General features: G+C 35.5%; 2 protein-coding genes across 3 annotated transcripts; both read left to right on the top strand.

The window, feature by feature from the left end:
- The first annotated feature begins 7,190 nt into the window (after positions 1-7,190).
- LOC121411589 (protein LLP homolog) lies at positions 7,191-15,360 on the top strand. Of its 2 annotated transcripts, none has more exons than XM_041604389.1 (4): positions 7,191-7,282; positions 8,715-8,869; positions 10,559-10,765; positions 12,659-15,360. In XM_041604389.1, exons 2-4 carry the CDS (start codon positions 8,722-8,724, stop codon positions 12,811-12,813), a joined length of 510 nt encoding a protein of 169 aa, XP_041460323.1. In that variant the 5' UTR covers positions 7,191-7,282; positions 8,715-8,721; the 3' UTR covers positions 12,814-15,360. The 2 variants fall into 2 exon arrangements, with proteins under 2 accessions (XP_041460323.1, XP_041460324.1); XM_041604390.1 differs by lacking the exon at positions 7,191-7,282 and adding an exon at positions 7,465-7,497.
- A 1,295-nt stretch (positions 15,361-16,655) lies between these two features.
- LOC121412258 lies at positions 16,656-23,383 on the top strand. Its single transcript, XM_041605159.1, has 3 exons — positions 16,656-16,933; positions 19,884-20,131; positions 21,305-23,383. The coding sequence occupies exons 2-3, from the start codon at positions 19,899-19,901 to the stop codon at positions 22,068-22,070; spliced, it is 999 nt and encodes a 332-aa protein (XP_041461093.1). The 5' UTR covers positions 16,656-16,933; positions 19,884-19,898; the 3' UTR covers positions 22,071-23,383.
- Positions 23,384-25,735: the final 2,352 nt, after the last annotated feature.

Genomic DNA, 25,735 nt, shown 5'->3' with positions numbered 1-25,735 from the left:
ATGCCATGACTGAGATTTGAATCCACATCTCTTTCATTGAAAGACAAGAGTTGTAACCACTAGACCACAGGGCCCCTATAAAGCAATGTGTCGGTTCTTTATAATTATTGCCAAATTCATGTATAGCTAGTGCCTCGCAATATACAAATCAAGCTCGCCAAATTTTTATTTTGAGTTTGCCTTTAAAATAATCTTTTGTTTGGATTAAAAATACAACTTTCAAATTAGATATTTTGAACAAATAGAATATTTCATATTTTACTTCCTAGATGAATGTATGTCTTCTCCATTTTCAGTCCAGGAAAGAACTACATTAATTTCATATATCATTTTTCAAATTGTAGAAAGCAAATATTTCAATTAATTTTTTTCTTGCCAAAACATTATTTGTTTTTGTTTGTTTTGATCTAAACTTCTAAATACGTTAGATTTTGTAGTGATTTTTTTCTTTGTAAAATCAACGGTCATGAAAATGATGACCCCCCCTATTTTTTTCCCTGTATGATATTTTAAATAACCAGAGGCAAACAAACATTCTCCAAACCGGTTTGACTTTATGCATGCAATCTCAGTATGATGGTTAAAAAGGATAATGAAAAACACTCATAAAAGATGCAAAATTTGTTTTTTTTTTCTTTATAAAATGAAAAGATTTTTCAACTTGTGTAATTCTTACATGAAACATGTTTTGGGGTGAATACAAAAAAGTTTCATTTGGGTTAAGACATTAGTCTTAAAAGTTGTAGCTAGGACCAAAAAATTAGCAGTTTTGGTTCTTTCTTGATGAATTGAGATAAATTGATGATTTTATACATATATTGCAAAACTGATTCATAAAAAATAGTATTTTTGTCAGAAATCAACTGTTTTATAAATTACATTGCAGGTTGCTTGTCTTCTTGATTTTTTAAAGAACAGTAAAAAAAGAAAAAATAGGCATGGCTAATGGCCACCCCCCCTCCCATTGTCCATCTATTATCCTCAAATAGGATTGTGTACTGTGTGTACTTTGTGAGTACTGTGATTATGATGGTATCAAGAGATGTATGTATTATATGTAGATGTACTAAACATAGATTTGCTGCCATTAACATGAACCAAATATTATATACTAGTGGCAAGTATTATACCCTTGTCAGTCTTTCTTATGTATGTATAATATCAATTAGAAACAGATTTGTTCATACATGTATTTTATTTATGTATATTTGGTGCTGTTGTAAATTTTTAGATACCGGTACATCATTTTAAGCAAAGTGTACTAGTTAATGGTTCAGTACTTGGAAAGTAATGTATGATTTTGGAGATTTTTAGATTAGTTCATGTCTGTATGCAGCAGGGAAAGAAATATGATGTTAATGTTATGTATATTTCTAGCAATTTGATTACTCTTTAGTATTTATTTCAAGGAAGTACGTCATGATGATACCTGTGTACAAGACGAGATAAGTCAGAGGTTTGCAACAACTTGGTGTTGTTGCTTGCGCCTGTAATCCATACCTGCCATATGGCATGGGGAAGTTACTAATTGTTGCAGAGGTTTTGAGGTTCTAGCCCTGGGGGGTGTTTCATGAAAGGACTTGTCGGACGTTTTATCCGACAAGTCCCATTTTATCCGACAGTTACCATAGGAACGGTGCCTCTCAGCCAATCAAAATCATGGAAAGATGTCAGATCTGACAACTTGTCGGTTGAAAATATTGATGAAAAGCTTCCCAGGTCTCGTCTTTTGAATGGTGACGTGATAGTTCGGTCTCAGGCATAGATAATGATATCTAACTGATAATCGTTTGGAAAAAAAATCATATATCAAAATTGTGGGAGCTTCAAATCACCATTCTCCTTGATGAGATTGCGACATTTTTCATCTTACCAAGTGGACTTGATATCCTTTTCGTATTGACTTAACAATATTTTAAAGTTAACTGACCTGCTCGTATAAGATGATCTTTGGTAGTATACACAGCAGAAACTTATTTTTCTGATGACAGTTGAGCTTGAAGGACTTCACCTTACCTCTGGCCAGATTTATTTCTTTTCTCAAGATGAATAGCTTCCTCATCATTCATACCTTGGTCACATTTGCTCTACGGTGATTCAAAAACAGACGTTTTATTAATTTTAATTCAAGCCACCTATATGTAGTTGGTACAAATAATGTTAAAACGGCTGCTTTCGACTCGCCGTACGGCCACCGTAAAGCAAATGTGACCAAGGTATCAGTTCCAACTCATTCTATTCCATTCCATCTCTTTCATTCCAATCTCTTCAAACAGTCTTTTATTCAAGGCTTATCACATTGTGAATTATAAGAATCTCTTCTAGAAGATCCTACTTGGTCATACTCAAATATTGGTAGGATAACTTACGCGATCATGTCATGTAGTAGAATGGCATTGTAAATCTCTCGCTAAGGTACATATATTTATTCTAAACATTGGTATGTACATTTTATGTCTATTCTTGTCCACAGGTTTCATACAGTTGTACTACTTTTTATTGGGTATTGTATGACGGAAACTCACTAGATTAATGAATGTTGACATGTGCTTGATGAGTAACCAATCTTGATTTTCTCTAAGTTTGATCGTTGCTATTTGGTTTGTTTTACTTGTTTAAATCAACTAGATATAAATAAACTATCCCTTTAATAAATTGAAGTCTTGTGAGTAGTTACCATCTTCACAAAGTGTCCAAGTGGCCTAAATCAACTATTTTCTTACAATACCAGTATGTAAAATTTCAAATTGACTTTTGGATGTCAGTAAATCTTACATTTTAGTGACAGTCTTTCATCATCTCACTTGATTTGTTATATTGAATTCAATCTCATCCTAACTTTAAATCTCAAAAAAGATAAATTTTGAATGTATTTATCTCCAATACTGTCTCTGTTTGCTGAAGTCTGTAATCCACCAAGGACAGTTTGTGAAAATTGTGAATTGATTTACTTTTCCATATAGACCGCTTCATAGTTCCATTCTGCTCATGATCAGAAGAAAGTCATTGGAGCTCAAATGGTACGGTGGTTTTTATATTCAATGAGATAAGCACCAACTTTGAAGTCTTGATTATTCATATATTTTAAAATGTTGAAAGCAACAATGTGTCCATTAGCGACTGGTGTGTAACAGTTGGTCAAGTATATTGTAAAAGCAACATGCTAACGCTGATTCAAAGTAGAAATGCAAAAAAAGAAGTATTCATTGATGTGCTATTCTAGTCCTGTGGTCTCTGCCATTTCTGCAACCTGCTTTATCTCGAATGCTGAAATGATATCTTGCTTTTAAGTTTGCCAAATTTAATGAAAAAAGGAAAGGTAATTTGAACATGAGGTAACTCTGAACTGATCTAATGTAGGAAATAGGGAAAAGTTGCCCCTAAAATTTTCAAAATGGGCTGCTTTGGGCCTTTTAAGTGATCATCCTTTCTGAAGTTGCCCCCAAATCTGCCTCAAATAATATTCAAGAACATTTAGAAAATCAGTGTTCTCCAGTCTACATACAGCAGAATGATGAGATTTACTTTTACAGCATAATCACTTGTCAAGCAAACAGGTACCATTTGAAATGATAGAAATTTCATAGCAATCGCCCCAATGTAGAAGAAAAATATCCTGTAAAAATGAAAAAAAATTCCCACTTTCATACCTTCAATCCATTAATGTTATTTCACTCTTATGAAACATATTGAATATAGAACCTGGATGAAAAAAAAGACTCATTCTTAGTGACTGATGAAACGTATTGCATTTAATCACTCAATTAAAAACAATTTATGTCAAGTTTTTGCATATGACATTGTGCATATATATGCTGTTGTAATAGTTAATTTGAACTTCTGTGTAGTATACACATAGTATTTAAAAAATAACAGTACTAGATCCTGAATGTGTTATAGGTCATATAAGTTATTTATCAAGTATTAAATGCCCTTCAATTCGTAAAGATGAAGTATTCAATATGTGCAAGGTATATGTGTTAGCACTCGACAGGTGAAATATTTGTGAGATGCGTGAAAGAAAAAGATCTGAACAAGTTATGAGGATGGTGAGGGGTTTCTTTTTTACTATACTGAATTGAATGAAGGTTCCAGTTCACTCTTGAGAAATATTTTTTTTATTGCAATAAAAAACATTGCAGTTTAAAAAAAAAAATCGAAGGGTAGTACTGCGTAAATGTTTATTCAGGCAATTTTCTTAGGCTGCCATTTGATCATTCTTTTTTTGGTACCAGTGTGTAAGTAGACTGTTGTTCAGGCGTGCATCCTTGAGTTCTAAGAAGCTTCATATTGCAGTACATTGAAAACAATTGTTCTACAAAATTATAATTGCAATTAGAAATTAAGTGAATAATTATGTGTGGTGTTCTCAGAACAATGGTTAAATTAACTATGTTATTTACGATTGCACCTTCATGGAGTGCTTGTTGTCAACTCGTTCACCAATTGTCTATTATTTAATCCCGTGGTACTTCCCCAGTATCCATGACAACATAATTTACCATACCATTAACTGAAATGATTAACCCCCCCCAAAAAAAAAAAAAGAATTATGGTCGTGAAATGAGAAGAATAGGATACCATAAATTTCAGTTAATCATTTGGTACGTTATGTTGTCATGGATATTAAAGAAGTAGTATGACGAAATCTTACATTCCCTAAAAAAAATATGGTCAAATGTTAATGTTTAGTCAGGAATTCACTTTAAACTGGGTTCAGCTTTTACAGTTCCACCCAAAGGGCTCAAATTTGTACTAAATGAAGAATAATCACAATTAAAAAAGAAGATTAAAATGCATAATTTTATCAGAACTAGACAATTCTGAACCAATGATCCAAAATTATTACTAAATTTCTTCTCCGCTTTTATGGGGACACTTCAGGTGTGGTCTGTGCCGAAGCTTTTGTATGGCTCCATGAGCGGGAAAATTTGTGAGCCTTCTGGTTGTCATGTGATATTCTGACTGGATGGGGGAGTTACATCAATGTCTTACACAGCTAAATTTGATATTATTCAGAATTTTCCAGTTATTGAAAGACTGAATAAATGATTTTGCTTTATGATGTAATTTTATAATATTTAAAGTGAAGAATTGTTGTAATGACACCAATGGCATTGTTAGAATTATGTGATTGCATCAAAGTGAATATGACCTGATAGTGGAACTTTGATTTGAGGCATTAATGGATAAAAGCAGGGACCTGTTATGCAAATTTTTACAATAATCATATAATGTCAATGATCAATTTTAAAGTCTTTAGTGGCCTGCTAATCTTCGTGTTATGTGATCCATTTTTTTTTACGGGGGGGGGGGGGAGAATGGCCCACAGCTCCCCTTATACTTTCCATCGAATGTGATCCCATAATTGTTTTTACTTCTAATTATATTTTATGATGAAGTTGATTTCATGTTAAGATTATTTATAAATATATTAAATTGAATATTAGAATCCTTTGCAACTTCACTAGTTTTGTGTCATGAATCAAGTGTAAATTTGTTTCTAATGTGTGTCAGAATTATTTCCCAACAAGTTAGATATCATTGAAGATACTGTGTTTCTGAAATTTAGGCGAAATCCTGATGAACCAAAGTGCTGATAAACCTGTAATGTACATGTGATGCAGACACATGTTCATTTATACACTATATACATCATAAACAGAAACAAAATGAAACCAACAGGAAAAAAGGGAAACTTTTGAAAAGCATACTTTGTAATTCTTATCATATCTACCATTTATATGTATATCAGCATATAAAGGAGGGAAATAGAATAACTTCATCGTAATAGGTGAATTATTTGAGTAACATTTTTTTTTCATAAATCACCTCTTTATTGATAAATCATATAACAAAGGTAATAAACATATAAACCCGGGATATCATTTCTTGTCAAACGAGATACAGGGTAACAACAGCATATATGACCGTGAACATAACATTGTAACAGATACGTGAACGAAACATAAGTATAAACATTGTACGAATAACAGAACATGAGTGAAGTGCACAATTCAGGAAGAAACTTATTAGAAAACTGTAAATTCATTGCATATTTGAACAATTTTGAATTTGAATTATGATTTTCCAGTATATCATGGAAGTACTGTATTACAGTGACCAGTCCACTGTCTCAGTGCCTCAGTGCTATTTATTAGGAAATGAATAGGCAGGAGACACGAGCTCTGAAGTAAATTTTACTTTAAACTTCAGTCTTAAAGGTCAAGTCCACCCCAGAAAATTGTTCGAGAGAGAAAAATCAAACATACATAACGCTGCAAATTTCATCAAAATCGGATGTAAAATAAGAAAGTTATGACATTTTTAAGTTTCACTTATTTTTCACAAAACAGTTAAATGCACAACTCAGTGTTATGCAAATGAGAGAGTAGATGATGTCCATCACTCACTATTTCTTTTGTGTTTTATTGTTTGAATAATACAATATTTCAACTTTTACAGATTTGAAAATAAGGATCAACTTAACTTAAACATAAAATGGTAATTCCACATGTTCAGGGAGAAAAATTAGAATATTTCATATAATAAATACAAAAGAAATAGTGAGTGGGTGACGTCATCAGTCTGCCAATTTGCATTCCGACCAGGATGTGCATAGAACTGTTTTGTGAATTTAAGCGAAACTTTAAAAGGTCATAACTTTCTTATTTTACGTCCGATTTTGATGAAATTTTCAGTGTTTTGCTTGTTGGATTTTCCTTTTTTTCAAATAAACTTTTTGTTGGGGTGGACTTGTCCTGTAAGTTAGAACCACCACTTTAAAGAAACCAACAAAAATAACAAAATCAGCTTTTAATGGCTGATAAGGGTAAATGAAGATGAGAATACACCCCCCCCCCCATTGGCAAAAGCTGGATCTTCCCTTACTGCGGCAGCCCGAACACGTACTTCTGAAGACGTGTCGGGGCCCCGGGGCGCTCCTCTCTTCCCTGCATCCCCCATATATGGGACAATACTGACGTTTGTAGTCTTGAACATGTGGTAATTTTATAACTATACAATGCGAATGCATTGCACAGGTTAAAACAAAAATTGATATACTGACATAAGAATCAAATAATTAAAATTATAATATTTTATACTTTGATGGATTTTTCTGCCATTTTTTTACATTAAACTTTTGCCAGGGTGACTGCCCCCGGAGAGTGCGAGATGTAAGTGACGTCATCTTTAAAAGACACATGTACGGTACGTGATCTCACGTGAATGGTTCCCACTCGCTCTCGACTCGGTGTTTTTTATAATTATCAAGATTTCTGTGAGTGTGTTAATTGAATTTCTTACGAACTTATTTCTTTGTGATCACGATAACGTTTAGATTACTTTTTTTAAGGATTTTTAGGAGTGTCTTTTGATATGTTTCATGTTTTTGGATCACGGTAGTGTCGAAATTTTGTCCTCAGTCCCATATCATCATTCTAACGTTAGTTGTTGCCCGCATGCCCCGGCGTGGCGGAGCTAGCAACTAAACAAGTGAGTATTTCTTCTTCGAGTATGGACGTTCATGACTTTGGATCGTATTACGAACACTTTTCATGAATCCAATCATATCAAACACATTATTCTTATAAACTTCACCATAAAATTAAATACAAAATTACACCTACAAAACAAATATGTAATTGTAAAAATTTTGCGGAATTCGTTTTTTCTTTTTTACAATTTAGATTAAAAAATTAAATTAGCTTCCAATCCACTCACACGTATTGCGAGGTTAGTATTAGTATGGAGCAACTACTAGTTATATGTAGGGAGTTGCGAAGCTGTGCGTGCATCACTCGCATGTGGCGCTTGCGCTTGACAATTTTGGCAGGGCTGGGCCGGCCTGGGGAACTGAGATGTCTCGTAATGCCTGGGGTCTTGCGAGCGGGGCTGGCGGCTTCTGAAATGAATCTTAAGTCATTCGGAGTATCTATAGAAATTAAAAATTGGAACTGAAAAAGGGGGTCATCAAAGCGGCACGTCCCCGTACCACCAATATATGTGAGTCCCCCCCTGGCCCTGGGGCCAGTCAAATGTAATGCTGTACACATGTGTGACCAAATTATTTCCAGCACCCCCTAAACGAGTTAAGTTTGTGTGCAAAATAACTCCCAAACAATTTTTTCGCGGGCTTTATTGACACATTTTGGCCCCTAAACAAATTGTTGCTAGAATATGACCCTTGGGGAAAAAAACATGCCCTCAACACATTTGGCTAGTTTAAAAAAAAAAGCTTTGGAAAAAAAATACCCTAAATACGTTTGACCCCGCGATTGACCAGTCTACATGTAACTAAAGGTGATAAATACCCCCACCATGCCATTACTATGGTAATGCAGTTTCCAAAACATTTTCAAAAAATTAATCTTGCATGTCTTTACCCCAAGAGGAATATTTGTTTTAACTTTCATCCACCATGAGTATTCCTGCAAGGGACCTATCCCTGCCCCCCCCCCCCCCGACGAAAAGTTGAAGACCTTTTTTTTTTGCTTGCCCTTTATATCCTGTTGACTTTTTAAAAAATTATTTTATTGTGCTTGTCAAATTTGTGGCCGACGAATTTGCCCCCCCCCCCTGTGGAAAATCCTAGGTATGCCACTGGTTGTTATCAGGACAAGTTTGGCAACATTCATGTGATCATATGTGTATATTTTATTATGAGAAAATAGTGGAAAAAGTAACATGTTTGTTTCCTTAACTCAATCTAGATTAACCATGGCCAAAAGTTTAAGAAGCAAGAGCAAGCGTAAGCTGAAAGCTGTCAAACGAAAGAGGAATGCCCCCAAGGAGCTGATCAGATTAAAAAAGTGCTTAAAGTTAGATGGATATGATAAGGAAGATCCTTCGAAAAAGAGATATCAATGTAAGTAAAGTGTTTGCTTTTTCTTAATTATAAGACATCCATCACAATCTTTCATATTTATATTTTTGGTTAAAACAAATATCAGATTATGCCTTTTAAAGGACAAGCCCACCCAAAGAAAAAGTTTAATTGAGTAAAAAAGAAAAATCCAACTAGCATAATGTTGAAAATTTCATCAAAATCAGATGTAAAATAACAAAATTATGACATTTAAAGTTTCACTTTTAATTTCACAAAACAGTTATATACACATCCTTGTCGGTAAGCAAATGAGGAGACTGATGACAGTACTCACTTTTTCTTTTGTATTTTATTATATGAAATAAAAAATATTTGAATTTTTCTCCTCTTGTCATGTGAAATAAAGTTTTATTCCTCCCTGAACATGTGAAACTACCATTGTTTTAACATGTTTTGGTTCAGTCAAGTTGGCCATTATTGTCAAATCTGTAAAAATTCAAATATTGTACAATTCAAACAATAAAAAACAAAAAAAGTGAGTGAGGGACATCATTGACTCTCTCATTTGCATATCACTAATTTGTGTATATAACTTTTTTGAGAAAAATGTGTGAAAGTTTAAAATGTCTTAACTCTCTTTATTTCATATCTGATTTTGATGAAATTTTCAGTGTTATGCTTGTTTGATTTTCCTTTATTGATTCAAATTAATACTTTTCTGGGGTGGACTTCACCTTAAAATATGTTGATTTCCTGATATTTAAAGCTAAATGACAGTAGTTGCAGTAAAACACTAATTTCGTGAGAAAGACTGTAAAACCAAGGTTAAGTATGACTATATCATCATGGATCTAGATCTGGTACAGTTACATAAACTGAACTTTGTGAAATCATTAAATCTAAGCTGAAATACTATCATACTGAAGATCGCCAACACAGATAGGCACACGTGGGACAGGGACAGTGTATTATTATTGCTGGAATAAAGACACGACGGAAGTGACCGAATCCGCGCTTATTTTGCTTATTTCTCAGCAATTACACAATTTCTTCCAGAATCCTTTGGCACATATTTTTTATTCATACAAACAGACACTTGGGGGTCATTATATTAGATTCTGTAAAAAGTCATTTTGAGATCCTTATCAGAACTGGAATTTATCTTTAAAGAGGAAGTTCACCCAGACATAAAATTGTTAAAATGAAAAAAGAAACATTTATCAGTGAAGATTTTGAAAAAAAGTCCATCAAATGATAACAGAGTTGTGATTTATTGTTGTTGCATTGTTAGACATGTATAATAAAAGCACCTGCCCCAAATCCATTTCATGTAGTATGGATTCAATGAATATCCATTTCTTAATTGGATATGACTCATAGAAGCGTCTTTAGAATGAAATACATAAGGGCAATGGGCGATTTCATCCTCTTTACAACCTAAATTGTCCATTGAATTCCCCCAAATTGAATCTGCCAGAGTTGATATTTAAAACATTTAGAAAATCAATATGATATTTGAACTTACTGCATAATTGTTTGTATTGCAAAAAAAAATAATTTAATAAAAATGATCTGAAATTGGTTCTATTTGATTGTGAATGATCATGGTCTCTCATTTCATGTTTAATTTAATGTTGTAAATCAATTTATTGCTTGAAAAGGTAAAGTACGATTTAATTGAAACAGTATTTTGTATCATTAAAACTTATTTTAATGTTGCTTTATCAGTTGATGACATACGTGAGTTGATCACCAAACCTGATGTAAACCAAGCCACAGGTAAAGACTATGATGTCAGGTTTTTACCAGGCTCGGACGTGAAGATGGACACAGAAGGAAAGAAGAAAAGGAGAAAAAGGAGAGGAGAAGAGAGCGATGAAGAAGATGCAGATGAAGAAATGGTTGATGCTTCTCGAGACGAAGATAAAACTGAAGGTATTGACTATTTGTAAATTTTGCAAGATTTATTGGGGGGGGGGGTACTTTGCTTCATGCAGACAAGCACAGAAATGGGTTATTACCACTGACAGGATCATTTCCTATTTCACTCATATTTTGTTAATGTAGAAAATAAAAAGAATAAACTGTAAAGGATATCTCCCTGCATGAAGACCTTCAAAATTTGACCCCCCCCCAAAAAAAAAAAAAAAAAAATGATAATGATAAATGAATACATGTAAAGAGATAAAGAGGAAAATGGAGTGTAGGGCCCAAGGGTGCACCCTGTGATGTGCATACTTGCCAACCATTCCGATTTTGGCGGAATCATCCCGATTTTTTATTGCCAATTCCGCATTACGAATATCAACTCCATAATTCCGATTTTCATTAATTTTTACATTGATAATATTGAAAAAACGGCTGGAGCGAAGGTTAGACCAATCTGAAGCTTGCGGACACCTGGATATCGCGATATCCCAAATAGCATTATTTTTCCACTAACTGAACACACTCTTGTACGTAGTTTTTCACTTTGCCTATCTCACATGGCGCGCACATTGCAGAAGCGCGTGCAAACACAGCTAGAGCGACAAATACAATGCATGCTGCGACGTCGCGAGCGCGAGTATACCTCGCTGCTAACCCAGGGAGCTTCGGCCTGTGCCGGATTACCGACGGGCCGGAGCTCCGTGGGTTACCGCGCTGCAAGTGCATACGTGTGCAAACGTAAGATCCAGCTCAACGATCGTCGGATTAATGGCCAAAGGATATAGTTTTCCGTGAAATTTTGAAGCCAAAATTACAAATTTAGTGTGTGGAAACTGGATACCGTCGCCAATGCGTCGTTTGGATTGTGAATGTGAGTTGTGACTGTGATTCCGATCGTTATACAGACAGTGCATGAGTGCAGTGGGCAGTGACTGAGTACCGGTACCGAGCCCAGTCGCGGCCCGCCCGCTTCCCGGGTCGGAGCTCCCTGGGTTAGTGAGTACCGTACCGGTGCATTTGCAATTGCATAATAAGTTCATGTGTAAGTTACATATGCATTTAGACTGTTAGTCTGTTTTCGTGAAATAAAGTCAAAATTATTTAGAAATACAAGGAGTATTCTGAGAAATATCCAGTTATGAAATGGAAATACATGTTTTTGAAGTAAAAAAATATGGTACAATTTCATGAAATGAATCCTGTTGATTTTCCTGTTTCATATTTCATTACTTTGGGACAAAATTAATATTTTTTCTCTTTGTGGACAGGTAAAAGGCACTTCAAAAGTGAAGGAAAGCCCCCTATTTCATGTTCTAAAATTCCAAAATTTCTAACCGTGGCAGGGGGGTACCCCCACACCCTTCCCGCGCAAAATGTCACATGCTCGTTACTCTGCGTGAAAAATGGATTCCTCTTTTTTTTCTTCTAAGGTTGGCAAGTATGGATGTGACACGATTTAAAAGTTTAAGATAAATTGACAGTTTATCCAAAGTCATCACAACTTTTAAGGGTACTTATTGCCTTCCAAATAGGCAGGCATTTGAATGTTAGGACATCTGGAAAGCAGTTCTATGCACTGAATATCATTAATATAATATTCCTCCTTAATAGCATTAAAAGAGAATCTACATGCAGTATTATTGTAGCCTTATTTTAGTGGGAAGGGCACAAGGATACAAGAATTTTATGCAATTTATCCAAGGTAGTACACATACATGTACACAGTGCAATACCCTTTCCTTTTTGCCAGGTGGGGGGTGCATGCAACATTAATATTCATTGAAATGGTTACTGCTAAGATGAAAACTGTGATTTTCTGTCTCTTCATTTTGTATTTTATTTCCATTTTTGTCCTCTTCCCCTTCTATCTTCTTTCTTTTCATTTTCTCTATTGCACAGTTATGTCCGTTGATACCAAATGGAATATGAAGAAGCTTCAGAATGAACACGGTAACTACCCTGCTTGGATGAATAGTAGACAGATCAAGAAGATGCAGAATAAAAACTCTAAAGGCAAGGTTTTAAAGAAAGGCAAGAAGAAGTTGGCTTGGTAGCCAACAATCCTATTTTGAAAGATTTCACAAACTGACTGATAGCCCAAAGAGATAATGGCGTATGAAGTATTTGCAACGAGCCTTGTCTGATGGCATCCAGGATGAAGGATGCCACACTATTCTCCAAGTGGAAGCTCTATGATTCCAGGATTGCCATGTCATATCTAAAAATCATCAGGATAAGATGTCAACCCTTATAAGAATCAAGAGAGGAGAGTTTTTGAAGAAGGGCAAGGAGAAATAAACATGGTAGCCAGCTATCTTTGTTATTGAAAAAACTTGGAAAGGAAAGACTTTGGAACACCCAATTGGATTGTTCATTTCTCAAGATGGATGATGTCACAAGCCCATTACACAGAATTCAGATCAGCATCACAGTGCACGCAGGCTGACAGATCTTAATTTTTTGTCATGACTTTATATGCTAATGAATTATTAGACCCTTTGGCCCGTATTCTGAAGTCAGGTTTAACTTGGGGCACAGTCTAACTCTATGCTAAAAATATGGGGAGCTAAAATGTCAAAAATTCTGTTTATATTGTATATTTCTTATGTCTACTCTTTCGTTTCCTTCTGTTTTCATAATGAAGAAAATACTTCAGTTATCATTCCCAGACAATCATTAACAATTTGAGTGTCAAATTAGTTAATAAAGTGGATTTGTACTGTTAGGGATTTTTGCCCCAATTGGCTATCCATAGTTAAACTACAACTTAAAACCAGAGTTCAGAATACGGGCCTTTGTATGTAATTCCTCCAATTTATCAAGGACATCCCAAATAAACATAATAAAGAAATAATGATAAGTTCAAAACTTGTCCTACAACTTCCAGATAGAGAGATGCCACACTGTTCTCTGATTTGAAGCTCTTAAAATACATCTTGCAAACTTTTGCATATAATCAGGATAGGCTTTTGATTCTTTGATTTGCTGGATTGCAATTACTCTGTCCTTGATCATCAAAGAACATTGGGGAAGACTTACCGGCATGTTCTCAATCTCTTGTGACTTGAGGCAGCTTCAGTGTTTTAACTTTAAACATTGTGGAAGTATAGATGGTTAAGATTATTATGTTCCGTATTGTGAGTGGCTATAGCTTGTAGGGGTAGGTTTTAGTAGTGTTGTGGATGAGTTCCGGACTTCGAAACAATTGTCCGGGGTTTGAATTCCACTGCACCACTTGAGTCCTTTGGCAAGGCGTTTTATCTTGATTTGCCAATCTCCACTGACGTGTAGTAAATGGGTACCTGTACAAAGCAATTCCTTGAATGTTCGAGCGCCCGATAATAGTAGCTAGGATGATAGTATGCAGCACTTACAAACATTGTATTAAATGCCATATAAATGTTGGATATGATATTAACATTGAAATCTTAACCAAAGTTAAGTTTTTGAAATGAGGACGTAAGGGTAATCAACTATCACCAATAATTTTGCATGAGTTTCAGGTGACATGGTAAGGTCCAATGTCATTTGAGGTCAAGAACATTACTTTATTATATGTATTAAATAATTATTTTTTTCACTTTCACACTATGCTGACTTCCAAAGTCAGCACTGCTGCTATATTGAATTTTGTAATGCAGGCAAGACTGTCAGAGGCATTTCACTTGTTTTAATACAAGACTCTTATAATGGCAGTTAATAACTTTGTAAAGGATTCAATATCAATATCATTCATACTTTCGGTGAGACAGAAATGACAAAGAGTTACAGAGTGGTTGGTCATTCATCAAGATATCTATGATTTCACAAAGGTATCTCCATACTGTCAAAAAAAAAATCTCCCGAGAAACATTGTCTCCATATGCTTTCAGACACTATGGACATTTATAGTGAACCTTTGATGTTTAATGGCCCTTTTTATAATAATACTGATTTTCATTTCATCTAAAAAATTCAGATATTCAATTGTTATTACACACTGGACAGTAATACAGTATACCTCGCATTCTATTTGAAGAAAAATCTTGTACTTCTTAGAGAGTTCAAGTTCATCTCTTTCAGATATGTTTGTACTTTGGTTTTTAGCAAGAAAAAAAACCCCAACTTTGTTTGTTGTAATCCAATTGACCTTAGTAATGTCCTCTGAGTTTTTTATTCAATTTTTAAGAAAAATAGAAGTGTTCACTGACCCTAATTCAATTTTTTTAATAGTTATTTTACTTGTGTGACTCGGGTTATGGCTATCAAATATTTTTAGTCCTAACTGTACTGGTAACCATGTTTTTGTAGAGACATGTTCATTTTAACATGGAGATCCAACTTTATTTTGTAGTGTGGAACAACATTAATTTCAAACCAGTTTTAGTATAATGCTGTTCGGTATTGATTTTCATATCTAAAATAATCACATAAATTTTTACTGCATTTTATTTAATTTTCCATTCATTACGGTTGTCAAAAATTATGTTTCTGGAAAAAATATACATCCCTTATTGTCTTGATTTATTATGATGCTTATTTTTTGGAACAATTTTCCTCATATGTATTTGAGGAACTATCAATACATATTATGCATAAATTAAACAGAAATGTTAAAAATACTGATTTTATATTTGTTTATTCTGTACAAGGAAGTTGGAGTTTTAGCTAAATCATTGATGGGGAAAGTTTCTTCGTATTGGATATGGAATATATTGATTGAAATAATAAGACATGATTCGGCTAGAATTAAGTAGAAGGATGAGAGGAAATGGCAGAGAAAACACATGAAGGGGGAGGGGAGAGACACTGGAGTTGCAGTGAAAGAGAGAGAGAGAGAGGGGGTGGGGAGAGTGGGGACATTGGCCCGTATTCTGAACTTAGGTTTAAATTTGACCCTGGTTTAAAGTTGTGGTTTAGCTACGGAGAGCCAATTGGAGCACAAATCCCTAACAGTACCCATTCAATTTATAAACTCATATGACACCCAAATTGTTCATAATTGTCTGGGAATGATAAATGAAGTATTTTTTTTCACAATGAAAGCATAAGGAAGCAAAATAGTGAACATAAGAAATACACAATATAAAACATGATTTTTTAAGTTTTGGCCTCCAATAATTCTAGCGCAGATTTGGATCGTGGTCTAAGTTATGGCCTCCAATAATTCTAGCGCAGATTTGGATCGTGGTCTAAGTTAAACCTGACTTCAGAATACTGGCACTGGCACTGACTGAGTTTAGAGATAATTTATTCTCTAATAAAGAGAGGCAAAGAACGAATAAGGGAAGATGGGGTGGAGTTTTCAAGAAAATCAGAGTTAAGAAATTGCAGTGTTAAAAGATAGAATTTGATCATCGGATTCTCTAGAGGGAAAGAGAGTATGAATTGAGAAATTTCTGTATACTTTGAAGTTTGTTTTCTTTTTAACTTGCCTCTCTGTTCATCACCACACTCTTTCCCTTCCATCCCATCCTCTGCCTATTCTTCATCTTATGTTTTCCCACTTTGCTTATGCTTCTGTTGTATTCCGTCTTCTCCCATTTCTCGTTTTTATTCTTAATTCCTAATTATTTCTGCGGATCCTCCACCTCCTTTTTCTTCTTCTTTCATCTTCTTCCTTTCTCTTTTTTTCTCATTCTTCTTCCTTCTTCTTTTTATTCTTCTTCCTTCTTCTTTTTATCTTCTTCTTTCTTCTTACCTTTTCCTTCTCCTTTTTCTTCTTCCTCTTCTTTTTCTTCTTTCTTTCTTCTTCATTTTCTTCTTCTTCTTCTTTTTCTTCTTCTTCTTCTTCTTCTCCTCCTCCTCCTTCTTCTTCGTCTTCATCTTCCTCCTCCCCTCCTCATCTTCTTCTTTCTTCTTCTATACCATTCGTCATATCGATGTGGTATCTTTGAGGTCAAGTCACTTGAGTATCGGCCTGCCTTTCTTTAAAGTCGGTTATAACTTCGATTAGATACCACTATATCGATAATAAAAAGAATAGAATCCAAGACGTTATCGATTAGCACGCCAGGTTGTTTCTCAATAACAAACTAAACAGCATGGCTACTGGCATGTAAAAGTATAGTGGTTTGGCCATATCTGTTACATCTTTGCGCTGAAAATATGGGATTATAAGCAATAAAACATGTTGATAATATGCTGACGTCACTTTGAGGAGGATAGGCCTCACACCAGGACCCAAGGATCTCTGTAAGTTTAAGATTATTATGTAATGTGTAAATTTGTTTGCAGATTTTTGCTCGTCTCCTGTTTTGAAGCACATTGGTTGCTAAAGACTGGGAGATTTGGAATTGTAGATTTGATTTAATGGTTATGGATATTATATATATGATTTAATGAGAAAATTCCTGAAATTTGACAACAAAAATGATAACCTATTCTAATCATGCTAATCACTATATATTTGAAAATTACTGAGGTAAAATAAATTATTCCTGGTAATTATCGTATCTATCGAAATAGTCATTAACTAAAAACAGCCATTAATTATTTTTTTCTATTTTTTTTTGAGGGGGGGGGGGCTGAGTAAGATCCATTCAATATATATGGAATCACCTTCAAATTGATAGCCTGTGCTCGTATTATATTGTAAAAAAATGCGACATCATATACATACAATGTATGTTTTCCCCCCATTTTCATTTTATCAAGTATCTCCAATATAACAAAGGCTTATATATTAATGGTGCGAATAATAACCAAAGTGGATGTCCAAATGTAACCCATGGGTCACTTTTTTATTGCCAGTATTCATGAAATCCCTAGTATGCCATGTGTGTAATATCTTATATCATTCTTTTTTTAATGTCCATATTTTTCCACTTAATGTCAACTTGGTTGCGTCGATCCCTCGTTAAACACACTCTTGAATATCAATTTAGCCTATTTGCTATTGCCACCTAAGAAAAAAAGTTATCAGCACTACGTTCATGTTAATGAAGTAAATCGTCTAACTAGATTTAATTTAGGATAGAACCTTTCTTACTCAAGTAAAAAAAAAATTCTTTTATTAAATCATTCGAGGATACCTCCATGGAGTGCACACTTTTTATTGTTATTTATTATTATCATTATTACCGTTAGGCCCCCTATTATTTGTATTATCATCATCGTCCTTACCATTATTATTAATTAATATTTTTACTGTTTATACTGCGCTTTTCCTGTTAGACAATAGATGCAATAGAATTTTATACTCTTAAAACTACAAATACGAAAAAGATGGGTTTAAAGGGCATACGGACCTGCAGCAGGTCACCTTAGGTCCTAAATTAATTGTGTTTGGCCATGTTCATTACCCATAATGCAACGTTTTCAGAAGTATAGTCTTATAGGCCCACTTGAATCATAACACACCAATAACAAACAACACAGAGTGTAGATCAGTTCACTCTCCTTTAATGCTTTTCTGAAAATTTAGTGATGGCGACTGTCCAATTGCAAGTGGCAAAATATGTCGATATTTTGAAACACAGATAAAGTTCTTTCACTGGCTAACGAGGTCATGAAAATATGAGACGAAGAGAGTCACTTGCACACCTAGTTGTTACGACTTATACAGGGTAAAGCAGTAACTGAAATACCTTTGAGCATTATAGTCAATGCTTTGTATACAAACATGGGTAATTTGAACATTATTCTCTGTTTCAAAGGAAGCCAGTAAGAATGGTTGGGAAGGGTGAACCCGAGAAACCTATAAAGCAATCTCTTGCCATTTTTTACAGTAGTTCTTAATTAATTGATTAGAAGTAATATATGAGGCCCTATTGATTATCAATTAAGTATTAAATGCTTTATTAAAGAATTAAGGGCGAATGATAACAATTTTTAGGTTGCAATACTGTTCATGTATAAGGACCCCGTCCACAGAAGTGGACTTTGAAGTACCTTTGAAAGACCAAAAATTTGCAAGGTCTTACAGCAGTCTTCAAGATCACTGAAAATTTTCATCTCTGTAGAATGGCTCAGAAAGACCCCTCAAAGAACTCTAAAAGACTGTTTGATACGTCTTGTCTTAAATCCCCATTCCACAGAGAACAAGACCTTTGGAAACCTTTGAAAGACCATAAATTCTGGTTGATCTTTCAGAGGTCTCTCAATAAACCTACAATGGTATTTGAGGTCTTACACAAGTCCTGACAAATCTTTCAGTGGTCTATGTGATCTTCATGGGCTCAAAATCTTTTTTGAAAAGGTTCAAAACAGTCTTAGAACGGTCTTACAGGAAAATGGTCTTTTAGTGGTCTTTCAGCGGTCTTTCGATGAACTTTTAAAGGTCTTAATAGTCTTTCAATTATCTTTCGGCAGTCTCTCAAGATTTTAGCGGAGATCACAATAAGACTCATGAGAGATCATTGAAAGATCGTTGAAAGACCAGGCAAAGTCGATGGAAAGAATTCTAAAAGATCACTTGTTGCATTAAAGATCTCTGAAAGAAGACCAAAATATCCATCAGTCTTTCAGAGTTCTTTGCGGGGTCTTTCTAAGCTATTCCACAGAGATGACAAATTTGAGTGATCTTGAAGACCGCTGTAAGACCTCACCAATTTTAAGTCTTGCAGTGGTCCGAGTCTGTCAATGGTCTCCGTTCTGTGGAATGGCACACTTAGACTAGTCCTATAGATATCTTTCCTTTATGCAACAAGTGATCTTTTAGAATTCTTTCCATGGACTTATCCTTGTCTTTCTCGGATCTTTCAATGAACTGTCATGAGTCTTACAGTGATCTCCGCAAAAATCTTGAGAGAATGTCGAAAGATCATCGAAATACTAATAAGAAAGACCACTGAAAGACAAAAAAAAATGTTCTTGAAAGACCGCTGAAAGACCGTTTTAAACTGTTTAAAACAAATGGGAATCACAAGGATCACAAAGACCACTGGAAGATTCATCAGGAATCATGAAAGACCTTAGAGATCTTTGAAATTATTTTGAAAGTATGTTGAAAGACCTTGAAAGATCAAGCAAGTTGCATGGTCTTAAAGCAGTCTTTCAGAGGTCTTGCTCTCTGGGGAATGGGGGTTTAAGTAAGTTTGTAATTGCACGTCCCGACTATTTGCTTCAAGCTGGTCATTTCTTTCAAGTTGAATTTAATGCCTTGACTAACTTTAGGGCTTTTGTCTCAACTTTCAATCTAAAGAGAAAATCATTGAAGATGAACGAAAAGACTCAATCCGCTGATCCCAATGACAGAAGGAAAGATGTGGAAACATCCCAAGAAGCAGGAGCAGCTCAAGAAACGGACGCTATAGCGATGAAGGGCTACTCGAGGAAACCCGTCAAAGTCAAGTTTCCTAAATGTTGGGAATTCATGACTCAGAATCAGAGAAGAGAAAATGTCATCGATAAATACTCCATCTATGGCAGTGATTCACCTAACTCCACCGGGTAAGAACTTGTGCTGCTGCTCTTGCGGGTTGGATGGATCCCCTCCCTGTGATTTTCCATATCGATTTTTTAAAGATAGGCCTACTAAAGATACGAAGAGTAGACAAAAAGATCTTGGGGAAGATAGGGCTGGGTCATAATTACACCCTCTTTATTTCGATTGCGCATAAAAATCATATTTTGTGACATCATGCTCCGTGCATCTCGCACTGCTCTTACAGTGACCACTTTCCAGCTTCATCGAGGGTCTACAGATGCGAGGAGCTTTAAGTTTTAGTAATAATGTATTTTTTAATGAATATGAGATGGGATTAACAAACTTCTGTTTATTATAGATGTCCTTCACGGGCATGTTCTAGGGATTCGGCTCAATCAAAGAAGCTACAGGAATTTAGCATCACAATTTTGAATGACTGGAGTAAACACCTTCCTGTTTGTGGCTGTGGGTGATATGCACAGATGCCCACTGTGTTCAGATTATCCCCTGCTTACCTGCCGGGCTATCTCTGGAGGATCTGTATGTGGGGGTGATGGTTACAATATTTTAAAATTTTGATATTAACTTTCTGTAGCTTCTTTGTGATTGAGCCAATCACAAAAGCATGCACGTGAAGGACATACTATGTAGTAAACTGGGAAGATTGTTAAATCCCATCTCAGTTTCTTGGTCTTTCTTTTGCCATTTTGTGACTTTGGATTCTGAAACCAATTAATGTGAGGGGGCATAGCCTCTCTGTGATTTAGCCAGTCTCTGAATTATTGACATTTAGATTATTTAAGCTATCCTGTGTAAAACTATTATTTTGTCTGTGTTGAAATTAAAAAGTTCCCCTGTAAACGTTTAATACGTTTCTTCAGTAGCTCAGTTTAGATTAGGAAGGGAAAGGAAATATAAAGGCGGACCGTGGGGGCCGCAGCTGCCGTGGACTTAACCTTCTAGGTATATCTTTATATTAATACGGTGTCGCTAAAACAAACAAAAACATGGGGTGGCCTTTTTAAAACAGGAGAAAGGGCAGGCGAAATACAAGAGAAAGACAAGATGAAGAAAGGGAAGAGGAGAGAAGAAAGAAAGCCTTGATGTTACCCCTAGCTGCTCCTAGTTGTTTTACCTTGTCTACATCACCAGTGTTAAAAACAACTTTGCTTAATTATTTCTCTATCATTTTGCAGACTTCCGATCCCTGGTCAAAGATCAGCCATCGTTCAGGAATCATCGGACATCGGATGGCGGGAAGAAAGAGGATACATTAAGAGAGTAACAGGTTTTCCTCCCAGCGCCTGTGTAAATGGGATAAGGAATGAAACAAAACGAAGAGTTCGCCATCTCTCACCCATTCGGCTGCCAACCGCCAACACGATATGCGACGAATACAACTGGATGCACAACGGAGTTCATGGCAAGATGCTTCTATCAAATAAGAAATACAGGCATATTTTGCGATCAGACCTTGCCGAAACCCATGACCCAAAACAAAAACTTCATTACTGTGAAGTGCTGGGCCAAAGAGTATGTGCAGATTGCATTGAACACACAAACAGAACTATGGCAATTGAGTATCAGCATGAAGCATTTCCGGAAATTGAAGTGACGGCATCCCGACTGATAGCGCCGAAACTGTCCAAACTTCTTGCAGATCGGTTAAAGTCGGCTGTGCCCTTACCAGAGTCTGAGCAGCAAGCGCAAGAGTCTGGGTTGCTAGGCAACGCTCAGAGCCCACCACCTTACAGGCAACCATCAGCGTTACGTAATCAACGTCATGTGACCATTTACAGCGACGCCATGATCAATTCACTCCATCAGACTTTGAAACGAGACAGAAGGATGACGGCAGAGACTCTTCATGACGTCAGAGAATTAAGACTCAAGAGAGGAAAGCGCGCCACCATGAGACAGCTGCCACTTGAAAAACTGAATGAAGCCAACAGTAGTTTATGACATGTGTATTTTAATCTAAAATTATATCGCCAAAATTAAGGAATTCATAAGCATTCAGTCTGGACAATATCATTCTTCTTCTAAAGTTCTAAGTGTACCATATTATTGACATCTATATTTATAAATCGATTTCGATGACTATTTATTCATTAATAGTCATATCGTTCATAATTTCTGTTGGTTAAAAGTGAGAACGGTTTTGCGCCCATTTTCGCCACTTCGATTTCTGCAATTGTCATTTCAGTATGATCTGTAAAAGACACTCGTCAGCTTTCTTAAAGTAGCCACGGAACTTTTCAATCTGGCCGTGAGACTGTGCTGTATTTCCTCTTTTTAAATCACTTTAAATCACTTTTATGAAACAATATGAAACATACCTCAATTATGATTGCATTGTCTGCCCATGTAACCATGATAATAATACAGTCCAACTAAGTTTGACTTTGAAACAAAGTTCAGTGAGCTTTGAGTCGTTTCTGTCTGTACTATTGTTATGTGGTGTTATGAAAGATAGTAACTAACTTAATTGCAAAGATGGGATGGCAACCCACATTTGGGTACATTCAGGAGTGAAAGTACATTTCTACAATTAACATTTTAAAGAACCCATACCTAAGCACCTTCATCAGTGACTGCAAGGTTATTTACATTATAAAAAGTCTCATCAGTTCCAAATATTGTTAAAATTGACATCGGTACACTATAATTAGGTTCATTATAATCATAATAACATTAAAATGACAATTTTCTTTTATTATTACTTTTGACTCTCACTGCATTTTTTGAAATTTTGTCTGTGTTTCAAATAATTTGTTGTAAAACGCTCCCAAAGTAATGGTCAGAATGCACTGGGGGCATCTAGAACCCCTGAACTTTCAGGGCCTCGGCCGCAATGGACTTCTCGCTCCGTACTTGTGATTTCTCCTATATACGCGGAGATTATTTTTAAGGTCTTCAGCACTAGCGTATATACAGATGGGGGGGGAGTGAAATATTCATTTTTTTTATGATCCGTCAAAATATATATCTAGAATAGATTTCTTTGTATTGAAAATGTCATTTTTTTGCTAAATCGCTTCACTCGCTCGCATATTTAAATTTGTTCCATCGGCCACATTTGGCCATTTTAAATCTTTTGGTTTATCACGCCACTGGTCCTGGCCCGTGATGGAAAAAGTTCGAGATTCCCTTGTTCTAATGATTCAAATAGCATAGTCGATTTTATCACATCTTATTAACCGATCCCTGATTTTTTTAATGATCTCAATTTAAAATTAATTTTCTCCTTTTTATCATAATTTTTACCTCTAAGAACACCTGATAACATGAAACCGAATAAAAAAAATGTTCACCGTTTCGTTCATTCGTCATTTCTTAGCCTTATTTCTGAGATGCGAATATGTGGTTATTTTGGTCCCTGATGATAATTATTTTACAGTTTATTGCCTTTTCCAAGTGGTGTGCCCTTAGCGAATGAAAGTAAAGAATTGAGTCGCTGACTGGCGCTCAGCTATCCTGCTGGTTCCTAGGACTTACATCATAATGAGTCGAGGAAGTGAAAGAATTTTTTTGAATCGAAAAGTTGCGTTTGCTGTATTTAAACTAATCAATGGTGACGAAATGGGATGTAAATTGTATATGCGAATGGAATAATTACAAGGCACATAATCGGAAATTACCATTGTGTATATGTGAGATAGAGGGTGTATGTGTGTGTGAGGGTGGGTGTGTGCGTGTGTGTGTGTGTGAGGGTGTATGAGGGTGTTTGTTTGTGAGAGAAAGGGTGCGTTTGTGTGTGTGGGGGGGTGTGTGTGTGAGGGTGTTTGTGTGTGAGAGAGAAATGGGTTAGGGGATCACCTGCAAGGTAATGGTGTATTGCAATTTTTGGTGTATTACCAACTGCTTAAATTTCTAAAAAGCACCCTATGCCACTACCGGCTAAACCCTCAATGCATGTAGGCTCATAATCAGAGGCGGATCTAACTTTCCCCAAATAGGGGAGGGTTAAAAAATATTTTCATCTACATTATTACTCAAAGCTGATTGTTTTATTTTCTTTTTTTTTTTTTGGGGGGGGGGTTAAGGAGTCTTAATTAAAGACTGTAGTTTTAATTTCATGCTTGCTTTGTTCTTTTACAAACAAAGATAAGATATCTCTTAAGAACTAAATAAATGATGTGGGCGCAAAGCGCGAGGCAAAATTTCGGATTTTGAGTTATATTTCAGACCTGAACATTTCTGTTTATGTAAGCATGATCAATATTAATAAATGTATAGAACTAAACAGTAAAAAAATGCGAGAGCAAAACGCTAACGGAAAGTGTTTTGACAGAATATCCCAAAAAGCGAACTGTAAAGGATTGTTGGCTCTCACCAACAATCTTACTAATCATTATTTGTATGTTAGCGGGAGCAGCAAATTTTTCACTTTCCGACCTGAAAAATGAACATTCTTAGAACATATTAAAACCATAAACAGGATAGGTATCTAACTCAATGATATTGATGCGAGCACGAAGCGCGAGTTGAACATTTTTGAAGCTCCGTCCTGATAACTGGACAGTTTTAGCACGATTTTAATGAAGAACAAAGTATACGAGCCCAAAGCGCGAACTGTGTTTTTGTTGTAGATTTCGGCCTGAAAAGGGACATTCTTGTTAATGTGAAGCGCGATCTGAAATTTTGTATATTTCGACCTAAAAAAATTGACATTTTTTTATTAAAAATACGCGAAGCGCGAACGGGACATGCTAATCCATTTTATTGATAATGAACAGGATTATATCTCATTAAGCAATTATTATTGGAAGCGTGAAATGCGAGCTGAATTTCTTAGGACTGAAACCTAAAAAAGAACAAACTTTTTTCTAATTTTGAAAAGGAATGGTATTTTTCAAGCCCAGGTTTTTTAAAGATAAAATGATGAGTACGAGAATTTTGCGTAATTGTCTAAAACAAAATAATAAAAATCCGAATCGCACGCGGAATATTTTGTGCATTCTGTATTTAAAGCGGGATATTTAAAGCTCAACCAAAATGATTATATAAGTTTTTCTATTTTCCAATGATTCCACTCCCGTTATTTTTTCTAATTTCTTTCTCCTTCCTCTCATCTTTCTTCTTCTTATTTTTATTCTTCTAATCTTCTTTTTTTCCTTTTTTATTTCCCTTTTCGCCGCCACCAATCAAGGGGTGGGGCTTGCTTCGAAAAAGACGAAAAAGACGCTGTAGGACTCAACTCACTATAGTAGGACGTGCAACTCACTATCTCTGAAAATATCAGAAAAATTCTATAAATTACCAACATCGCGCTGTTAGACTAAATTGTGCATTTGGAACATCCTTCCTATGGTCAAGTGACAGGGTAAGCGAGCATTTGTGGGCTTTTTTGAGCACTTCACACTTACTTTATGTCGTAGGTCGCACCTATACGTACCGTACTAACATTCAAATTTCCCGCCCTTTTACCAAAGGCCAATCATGGCGACTGGGCCGGCGACATCCGAGCCGGACCATACAATAACGAGTACGGATGAAGAAATCTGGATGATACAAAGACCACGTCGAAAAAAAAGCACTTCGTACCAACCAGAAAAAAGAAAAAGAGAAAAGAGTGACGATATTACAATTGAAAATATCAATCAAAACGCATCGTCAGATTCTGA

This window comes from Lytechinus variegatus, chromosome 3, assembly GCF_018143015.1.
Source record: "Lytechinus variegatus isolate NC3 chromosome 3, Lvar_3.0, whole genome shotgun sequence".
Lineage (NCBI taxonomy): Eukaryota > Metazoa > Echinodermata > Echinoidea > Temnopleuroida > Toxopneustidae > Lytechinus > Lytechinus variegatus.
The sequence above is the reverse complement of the archived record's forward strand: the minus strand, read 5'-3'. Positions and strand labels throughout refer to the sequence as shown.